Source organism: Sorghum bicolor, chromosome 8, assembly GCF_000003195.3.
Source record: "Sorghum bicolor cultivar BTx623 chromosome 8, Sorghum_bicolor_NCBIv3, whole genome shotgun sequence".
Lineage (NCBI taxonomy): Eukaryota > Viridiplantae > Streptophyta > Magnoliopsida > Poales > Poaceae > Sorghum > Sorghum bicolor.
In genome coordinates this window covers 11206339-11217521 of record NC_012877.2, presented here as the reverse complement: position 1 = coordinate 11217521, position 11183 = coordinate 11206339, and the positions used below count along the sequence as shown (strand labels likewise).

The window sequence follows — 11183 nt, the reverse complement described above, 5'->3', positions numbered from 1 at the left end:
ATATATATGTGACTCGGAAGTAGATCTTTGAAGGTTTGGACTTGAAGAAGGATCTAAGTTTAAGGCAAGTATAGTATTTGGATTTTATTTATGTGACCATGATCCTGTGACTAGATTAATGTTAAGTAATAAATGATAAAAATGACTTTTTAGCAACTTGATGATTTATCTGTAAGTGATAACCGGGACAACAGTGCAACCATGAGGGCTATAATGGCTCTCGCTTTAGCTCAGTATGAAGACCTTTTCTAGCTTGTTAGAGGTTACCCGAAAGGGCGCTAGAGAGGCTGAACCGACACGGGTATAGTGCGAGCCCCTGTCCCTATGTGTATAGGCTGCGCGTCATTGTGCCATTCGGAAGGGGGTATCTATATCTGCTCGCCAAGGAAACCTTGCGGCCCTAACATGTTAGACGAACTTTTGAAAGGCTTCATAGTGATCCCTGCCGACCTTCCTTAGAAGTGGGTTAAGAGGCTGATCACCTCGGGCGAAAGGGTAAATCATGACTCATGGGTAAAGATGTACAACCTCTGCAGAGTGTTAAAAACTGGTATACTAGCCGAACTCACGGTCAGGAGCGGCCTTGGGGATTCTTGCATTAAGGGTGATGATTCTTGTTGTGTTAAAATACTCATTATTTATTGTTTAATGCTCTACATTATTTATGTCACATTGATCATGAGATTATGGGATCTATGCAATCTAGTTGCTATACTTGTAGAGTTCGACATGGACTCACTCTTGCTATTTCCCCCACACTTCAGGAGATGTTAGGCTTGTGATCAACCAGTCAGTTGGATCTTGTAGAGTGAAGTTAATACCTGAAGTTTGAAGTTGTCTATCCGCTGTTTGCTATCAAAGGTTATCTCTTTTATACTAAGTATGTTATATATTTATGCATTGTCTTTTGATATTATCCCTTATTTGTAGCTATATGTGAGATTTGACTTCTAAGACTCACATATGGTGCATATCTGGTTTTATCCTTAAAATCGGGTATTACATGTTCTGGTTGTTAGCTTTTTACTATTTCATTTTGAAACAAATTTGTAGCACTACTGCAGAAAGAATAACCGTGGTGGGCGTTTTCCCTTTTGCGCAGCGGGCAAACGCGTCTGCTACGGTCATAAGGCCACGGTAAATCGTGGCCACTACCGTGGCTGGCGCCCATGCCCACTGCGGTTAATCTATTAACCGCAGCGGTCAATATAAGACGTCCGCTGCGGTTAATGTCTATTTACCGCAGCGGGTGGGTTACGTCGTTCGCTACGGTTAATAGATTAATCATAGCGGACGCGTTATGTTGCCCACTGCGGGTATTGCTATTAACCGGAGCGGGCTATTTATGTTGCCCGCCACGGTTAAGTGTTTTAATAAAAAAGTAATTCTTTGCAGAACCATTGCTGCACATGAATTTAAACAATTTACAAATTTCAGGTTCCATTTCAGAAACAAAGAGAATATATATATATATATATACACACATATATATATGCCTAGAAGTTCAATACAGAATACACGACATAATATATAAATCCACTTAGCTGTTCTCATCATCCACATATACACATATGAAACAGACGAATCCGCTACACATCACAATTCTATTGTGTGGGCGTAATCTGTCGGCCGTAGCATAGTGTTCCATCTCCTAAGCTTCTCGAACTCGGGTCGAACCACCAATTCACCTTCATTGTCGAAGAATGGTTCGCCTTTGAGCACAAATCTCTTTGGGATGAACTTACAGATGTTCACCTTGATTTGCTTGAAAGCGTGTTGTTCATTCTTCATCGTCTCTCCATGATCCTTCACTGCTTCCTTGAGCTTCTTGCAGCTGTTGGTGTACTCTCTGCTTTTCCTTAAGTTCTCACAGGTGTACAAGCCACATGCATTTGATCCCAATGGTTGTTTGGTGCACTGCATGATCGATACAGAAGCATTAGAAAACATATGTAACAAAAGCATGATCGAACTACCTTCGAAACATACTTACGGGGAAATAGCTTCAGATTTTGAGGTAGTGCTTATGCCTCTTCTTAAATTTCTCCATTCTCCGATCCCAGCATTGCGGATCCTTGAGATACTCACTATAAGCATTGTACGAAGTGCATTAGTGTTAGCGTCAATTTGAATACGATAACCGTAAAGGATCAAGAAGCTCGGTGGCTTACTTTTTCAAGCAGTCTTCTAAGGCCTTGTATCCCTTTTTATTTGGTTCCTGTAATGAGTCAAATATGACAGCTTGACCATCTTGAGGATAGATGAGGAAGGCAACCCAATGGCCGTTGGCTAGGTCATTTCTACACCATTGAAACAAAGTAGAGGTTACGTCGACGAGAAGGCATGACCCTAGCCACTTTTGCTCTACATGGATGTTTTTGACTTACCCAAAGTGGTAGGCAGCCATGCCGGGCCTTCATCATCAACATGTGGAGGTTGAACTGGAGCACCATGCACTCCTTCGGACAATCGTCGTCGTCCTTATATAGAGGATCAAGTGCAGCCTGCTTCATCTGCCTGAAATTTTCCAACCACTTCGGGAAGCCATACACAACGTTGTCTTCATCGATGTGGCTGACTTAGGGGATGTTTGGTTGCTAGCCACAATCTACCACAACTAACTTTAGGCAAGTGTGGCAAGCCACAAAAAGTGTGGCTAGCAAATTGGTTGCCACACTTTGCCATGCCTAAAGGAATCTTGCCACACTTTTTAACTCTATGACATGTGGAGCCCAAAAGAATCGTGCCTAAGTTTAGTTGTGAACCAAACACTTGCCAAGTTGGTCAAACTTGCCTAAGGTAAAGTGTGGCAAATTGTGGCTAGCAACCAAACAGCCCCTTAAATCCTCGATCACCTCGATATCCTTGGGTTCCTGCATGATAGCCACCTCGCCATCTGCGACACCATTTGCCATCTCCCCGAGTATATCCTCCACTGTGATATAATCACGAGCACTGTCATTGTCGCCGCAGGCTGGCCCTGCGATCGTTGGATATGAGATAGGCGCTCTAGGTTCTTGGTTCATCATCGTCGACGCCGAGCTCAAACCAGATGCACAACCACTAGGGTCCACTCTTTCGCCGTGATGAGTCCAGACTGTGTAACCCTCCACAAAACCAAACCGAATCAAGTGAGACTTCACCGTACCATTGTTCGTGAAGGCTGTTAGGTTCTTGCAGTGAGAACATGGACATATGGTTGTCGTCCGCTTCGATCTCTCACGGTGACCTTTTGCCACGGTAATAAACTTCCTCACTTCGACAATGTACCGCGGATCAAGCACCTGATTCATCTCGTACATCCATTTTGACATATCCATCTCGTGCCTGTGAACCCTTACACATCAAACAAAGAAGGTTTCATATGCATCCATTAAGAATCTAGACAAAAAACACAACTTTCTCTCTCCTCCATGAAACTAGATCTAGATCTAGATATATACCTAGTGGGAGGCTCAAAAGTGAGGGAAAGAGGGAGGGAAAGCGGGGATGGAGCTCCTATGTACCTCTTATGATGTTCTACTCTACCAAATCAAAGCTCTAAACCACAATTCAATTGTTTGGTCAAATTTTAGGGCAAAACCACTCCCCCCACGATTATGGAAGAGAGCAGCCATGAGGAAGAAGAAGAGGGTCAGCTGACTGCTATTTATACAGGTGAAAGGTCCTAATATGGCTAGAGGGGGGTGAATAGCCTATTTAAAAATCCTACAAACTCACTAGAGGAAGAGGTTAGAAAACAACAAAGTGTAGCTTTTTTCTCTAGCTCTAATGGGGTGTTTGCAAGCCACCTATCCAACAATTCTAGTTGATATGATCACTAGGCACACAAGAGCTAAGTCACTACTTACACTAGAGAGCTATCTAAAGTTTCTATACAAGTAAGTAAGCTACTCTAGTTTGCGGGAATGTAAGAGAGATGGTTTAATCTTTATATCATTGCGTTGAGGGGATGAACCAATCAATAATATGAAGTCCAATCATCGGGAGAAATCCAATGAAATATCACAATGGAGACACACAATTTTCTCCCGAGGTTCACATGCTTGCCGGCACGCTATGTCCCCGTAGTGTCGACCAACACTTGGTGGTTCGGTGGCTAAGAGGTGTAGCACGAACCTCGTCCTTACTAGGACACCACAAGAACCTACCCACAAGTGAGGTAGCTCAATGACACAAGCAATCCACTAATGTTGCCTTTGGCTCTCCGCTGAGCTAGGCACAAACCCCTCACAATCACCGGGAGATGGCCACGATACAAAAACCAACTCGTGCCAATAGAAAATATGCACTTTATTTTCTCAAAAAGCGCCGAATCCCCATCCTCTCTCTACCCTTCAAACTCCATCTCCTTCTCAAAGTGTGCCAACACCACAATGTGTAAACCAACATGTGCACGTGTGTGTTAGCATTTTCACAATCATTTTCTTCGAAAGAGTTAAGTTAGCCACTGGGTTCTAAATGCATGCACATGAACAATGACACCTAGTGGCACTTGATAACCACATAGACAAATAATTCCCCTCTTTATAGTACGACTATTTATCCTAAATGTGATTACACCCTCTAGGGTGTCTTGATCACCAAAACCAAAACCCTAAGCAATACCTTTGCCTTGAACTCCATAGGGTTTTGTTTTCCTCTTTATTCTTTTCCAAGTTGAGCACTTCATCACCTTGTGGTCATCACCATCATCACCATGATCATCACTTGCTCCATCACTTGGCATGTACCAACCTCATTAAGTCTACACACACTTAGTGTAGAGGTTAGTACTAGGGTTTCATCAATTATCCAAAACCAAACTAGGGCTTTCAATCTCCCTCTTTTTGGTAATTGACGATAACCCTTTTTACAAAGATTTTCAATAAAAATTTTCTTGGATTCATGTTTCTTGTCCAAGCATTTTACCATGTGCAAAGGTTATGGACAAGTTTCATAAACCCAATTTGGTAGCAATTGCTCCCCCTACATATGTGCTAAGAGTTTGGATTTAAAAGGCTTGCACATATGCTTGAATAGGAAATATAGGAGTCAATTTCTACCCAATGATGCTAAGGTGTAAAGAATGGACCTTTGAAGCATGATACCAATCGGAGTTGCCAATATACACCATCCTTAGCACCATTAGTAACTAGACATTCATAAAAACTAGAACACCCCGTGAGATCAACATTATAGACAAGGTTCTAGTACCACTTTGTGAAATAACTAAAAGTCTAGTTACACTACCTATGCATGCTAGTTTTTTATTTCATCCATCAAGCTTACAACTAGCATACACCACACAAGCAAGGTATCAAAGAGAAAGCTTCTAAAGCTAATGTTAATGCAAGCAAACATATGTGATGCACATTCAAATGCAACATACAAGTTTATGAGCTTGCTCCCCCTACTTGTGTGCTTCAAAATTTTAATTGATCCCCTTCTTTTATCATGTTTACTTCCCTATCTTTGTACTTCTTTGTAATTTCTCTCCCCCTTTGTCAAATCTTTGGGAAATTCTCTCCCCTTTGTCATCAATGACCACAAAAGGTGAGCTCAAATTTTAGATAGGTTAGTGTGAGACCATGTGAAGTGAGATCATATTTTCAAAATGGTCCAACCTAGATTACTTGCCTAAGATATTTAACTCGGTTTGATCCAAGGACAAGCTTCTTCACACCTCCAAATAAGGGTTATATTGTACCATGTTGAGTTAAACACTTATAGCTCATATTCTAGATCAAACACTAGGATTGCAAGCCCAAAAACATGTCATATGCTACCACTAGATCAAGTCAACATAAAAGCAATAGTGGTAACATACAAGCATCAAATTCATTTGATTTTCATGAATGATCCTAAGACATGTAAGGAATGACTAGATGCACTAAACAAGTCCTTGACATAGGATGGATGACATGTCAAACAATTTTCCCTTGCTTTGCTCGAAGGAGAGGCATGTCATATAGTGGGGATGCATCAACACATATTTGAGAAGTCAAGTATGTTCAATTCATTCCTTAGCTTGCAAAACCTCTTCTCATCAAGTGGCTTGGTGAATATATCGGCAAGTTGATCATCGATGCCTATACTTTTAATGCAAATGTCCCCTTTTTGTTGATGATCTCTTATGAAATGATGGCGGACATATATGTGCTTTGTTCTTGAGTGTTGAACCGGATTGTTGGTGAGCTTCACGGCACTTTCATTGTCACATAGCAATGGCACTTGCTTGAAGTTGATTCCGAAGTGCTTCAATGTTGCCTTCATCCATAGGATTTGTGGACAACAACTACCAGCCGCAATGTACTCCACTTCGGCGGTTGATAGTGCCATACTATTTTGCTTCTTGGATGACCATGAGACAAGTGATCTTCCCAATAGTTGACAAGTGCCCGATGTGCTTCTTCTCTCAACTTTGCATCCCGCATAGTATGAATCAGAATATCTAACAAGTTCAAACTTTGCACCTTTGGGATACCACAAACCAACATTTTGTGTATGCTTCAAGTACCTCAATATTCTCTTTGTTGCATTCAAATGACTTTCTCTTGGTGAGGTTTGGAATCTTGCACACATGCATACACTAAACATGACATCCGGTCTTAATGCGGTCACATAGAGTAGGCTTCCAATCATAGACTGATACAAATCTTGATCCACCATATTCCACTTGTGTCACTATCTAGGCTTCCATTTGTTCCCATTGGAGTGCTAATTGATTTTGCATCATCCATACCAAACTTCTTGCGCATGTCTTTTATGTACTTGCCTTGACTCACAAATGTGCCATTCTTCAATTGCTTGATTTGAAGACCAAGGAAGTAACTAAGCTCTCCAATCATTGACATCTCAAACTCATTAGCCATCATGTTCCCAAACTCCTCACAAAATTCTTGGTTGGTTGATCCAAATATGATATCATCAACATAGATTTGCAACACAAACTTGAAACCTTTAGAGAGTAAGAAGTCTCTCAATCTGTCATACCATGCTCTAGGTGCTTGCCTCAAACCATACAATGCCTTAGCTTGTAAATATACCTGGGCATGCAGCCCGAGCCCGCTAGCACGGCCCGAAGCCCGTTCTTTTGGCCCGGCCCGGCCCGAAGTTCATTGGGCCCGGGCTGGCACGGCACGGTGGTGCAGGCCGTGCTTGGGCCGCACTCTAGGCCCACAGGCCGGCACGGCACGGCCCGCCAATTAAAGCCAGGCCCGGTATCGGCCCGTATCCCCAGCGGCCCAGCAGGCAGCAGGCCAGCAGCCAGCGCCAGCCCACCTCCCCTCCCCGCGGCCCCCGGCTCCCCGCATCCCCATATAAATTCCCCTCCCCCCCGCGCGTCCCTCACCCTCACCAAACCCTAACCCTATTCCCCACCCGCAGCCGCCGTCGCCCACTCGCTCTCGCAGTCGGAGACTCGGAGTCGGCCAGTCGCACCTCGGCATCTCGCTCTCAGTCTCGGATCGGAGCTGTGAGCTCAGAGCTCGGTCAGCTCGCCTCCTCGGCTCCTCTCGACTCCTTCGCCGCCGTCGTCCTTCGATCTGGTGACATCGCCGTCGCCGTCGGCTCTCTGCCTCTCTCCCTGAGTTCCCTGCTCCTTGCCTCCCTCTCCCTATCTGTCTCCCTTCTTCCTCTATCCTGTCCATGAGCATGTGAGTCCGCCTCCCCGTCTCCGTTCCGTAGTCGCTCGTCGTCCTTCTTAATCTCGTCTTCTCCGGCGCCGGGCTCCGGTTGCGCAGGTAAGATCTAACCCTAGATCTCGTCTTCTTCGTCATTTTTCTTTTCCCCCATTCTAATCTAACCCTAGATCTGTTCTTTTTGCAGGTTTGTTGCCGATGCCTCGTCGTCAACTAGCCTTGGTGGCGTAGACGGACGACGGGCTAGGGCAATGGCACCGCGGCCAAGTCGTGGCCACGCACCATTGAGGAATGTTGCTGGTGGAGGAGGAGTACAGCCGTCCGCGGCCGAGGGCCCCTTGGCGACGACGTGCGACGAGTGGACAGGGAATGACGACTTCATCGCTACTGGGCTGTCCCCGGAGAGGGACGATGACGGCCGTGACCCCTTTGATGTGTTTGTCGACGCATCCGGTGGCGGCGGGTCACAGCCTCCCGTGAACGACGTCGATCCCGTCGATGCGGTGGACTCCAACACCCACACCATGAGCACTGGTGTTAATGGTAATGGTGATGGTAATGCTACTCCTTCCTCTGGTACATGTGGTAAGCGACAGTCTAAGTGTTGGGAAACATTTGATGAGGTTTTTGAGATGATAAATGGTAATCGTGTGCGTGTTAAAGCTATCTGTAAGATTTGTAAAAAAGTTTTGAGTGGTAGATCTGCTGCTGGTACTGGTCATATTCTTAGGCACGCTAAAGGTTGCCTTGCTAAACTTGATCAGCAAAATAAGGTTCAGTCTCGACTAGCTTTTAGTTCTGATGGGGCTTTGCATAATTGGAACTATGATCCTACTGTTGCTAGAACTGAACTGTGTAGATTGATTGCTAGGCTTGATCTTCCTCTTGGTTTTGGTGACACTGATGCATTTGAAGAATACATTGTTCGTGCTCATAATCCAAGATTTGTTAGATCATCTAGAAGAACCACCACTAGAGATCTAGAGAAGTTATTTGCTGAACGTCGTGCTATGATTAGGAACTGTGTGCATGCTTCATCATCTGTTGCTTTGACTTCTGACATATGGTCTGGTAATGCTAAGGAGGATTACATATGTGTTGTTGCTCACTATGTAAATTCTAACTGGGAGTTGCAAAAGAAGATTATAGGTCTTAGGTTGATTGAAGTTAAGCATAATGGTGAAAACATTTCTGCTGCCATTGCATCTGTGGTTGAGGAATATGGCTTGATTGATAAGATCTTTTCTATCACTTTAGATAATGCATCTTCCAATGCTAAGGCAATGGAAACTTTGACACCCATGTTTGCTGGTTATCTTGGTCCTGACCCTGCACCTGATGATGATGATCCTATTAATAGATCTTACAGTCTTGTGCATCAACGTTGTGCTTGTCACATTATTAATCTGATAGTTAAATCTGCACTAAAAAGAATCAAACCTTATATAGAGGACTTTAGAACTGCAATTAATTTCTTGAACTCCTCTAATCAAAGAGTTGCTATGTTTAAGAACTACTGTGAAGCTAAAGGTATGAGGCCTAGAAAATTTGGCTTAGACATGGATGTTAGATGGAATGCTACTTATCTCATGCTTAAACATTTGGTTCCTTATCGTGAAGTATTTTCTGTGTTCATAAATTCAAATTATGGTAGTGCCCTGTTGTCTCAAGCTCATTGGCATGTGGCTGAGAAAATATTGGAGTTCCTGGAACTCTTTTATGACTGTACTGTTACACTATCTGGTGTTTATTATCCTACCAGTCCTCTTGTTCTGCACCATGTTCTGGAGATTGCAACTCATTTACATGCTTGTGAAAGAGATCTTAATCTGAGAGCCTTTGTGTTTCCTATGCAAAGTAAGTTTCTTAAGTATTGGAAGGACATTCCTATGTTATATTCATTTGCATTCATTCTTGACCCTAGAGCTAAGCTCAGAGGTATGCAAAGGGTCCTCCATTTACTTCATGAATGTAGTGGTACTGATTACACTGCTTACTATGCTGATGTGAAAACTGAGTTGCATAAATTGTTTGAGAAATATTTGAGAAAGTATGGTGCATCTAGGAATCAAAGAGTTGCTGGTCCTACCCCAGTCACTGGTAAGAGAAAACAGGCTTGGGGGAGAATTTTTGGAGGATCAGGTCTACCTGGTCCTTCAACTGCCAGTTCTTCTTCTCAATCTACTGCTTCTGAACTTGCAAGCTATTTGGACAGCGACTGCATAACTTCTTATGAGGATGGTTTTGACATTATCCTATGGTGGCGTGATCACAAACTAACCTATCCCATCCTGGCTATTATGGCCAGAGATATCATGTCAGTTCCTGTTTCCACCTGTTCTTCAGAGTCTTGTTTCAGTTTATCTGGAAGGATCCTAGAAGAACGACGCCGAAGCTTGAAACCCGAACATGTGGAGATGCTAACCTTGTTGAAGGACTGGGAGCTAGGAGAGAAGAGGGAGCAACATCAAGCTGCTGATAACAAGGAAATCGAAGATGCCTTTGAGAATTTGTTCCTGGATGAACCTGAAGTTGCAGATGAGGGTACTGGTAGCTGAGGGGTGGTCATTTCATTTGTTTGCTGGGAGTGTTGGTGCTTTTGTGTGAGTTGAGAGTGGTAGTGACCCTCACTCACTTAGTTTTCATTTGAACATTTGAACAATGGTCTGTAATATTGTTAAGACAGTAAGACTTAAGACATTTAGAGCTGGCTGCACTCTTTTTCCCTGCCTAGGGTTTCTCACAAGGGTGAGTTTTACCTAGGTAGGTTTTTAATGAGGCAGCATTGCACCAAACAGCTCATTTTGATATTTACATCTGTCAACTCTCATCTGTGTTTGAATCTGTTATCTAAGTATCTAACTGATGATTGATGAATATGAATATGTTTGAAATCTGATTTTAAATATGTATTTATTGAGATGTTATCTTTCAACGGGCTATGGGCTGGCCCGGCCCTCTATTTTTACCGTGCCTGTCGAGCCAGCCCGGTACGCAAAACGGCCCGCCGTGCCGTGCCTGGGCCGAAGGTCAGGCACGCAGGCCGGTAAGGCACGGCCCGCAGGGCACGACGTGCCCCCTCGGCCCGTTAAGTAACGTGCCGTGCCGGCCCGTTGTCGTGCCGTGCCGGGCCGGGCCGGCCCATTGCCCAGGTATACTTGTAAACATGGTTGGGTTTCTTGTCATCTTCAAAACTGGGAGGTTGCTCAACATAGACTTCTTCATTGATATAGCCATTGAGAAATGCACTTTTCACATCCATTTGATATAACTTGATGTTATGAGTACAAACATAGGTAGGGATGAAAACAGATTGGATATGAACGGATATCACTAATATTATATTTGTTTTCATATTTCGCTCGGATTCAAATTCGGACACGAATATCGTCTGGATGCATAAACGAATACGGATTGTCTTGGTTACGGACACGAATAATGAGTATCGAATATGGTATGAATCAGATTTGGAGAACGTCGGATACAAATATCTATTCGGATATTGAGTAAAAGCAATATACCATAGATTCATAGGTGCACAAACCATTACACAACTCTCCA

At 43.6% G+C, this 11183-nt stretch overlaps 1 protein-coding gene across 1 annotated transcript; it reads left to right on the top strand.

Annotated features, from left to right (window-relative positions):
- On the top strand, positions 7874-10180 carry LOC110437507 (zinc finger BED domain-containing protein RICESLEEPER 2-like). Its single transcript, XM_021465973.1, has one exon. It carries the CDS (start codon positions 7874-7876, stop codon positions 10178-10180), a length of 2307 nt encoding a protein of 768 aa, XP_021321648.1.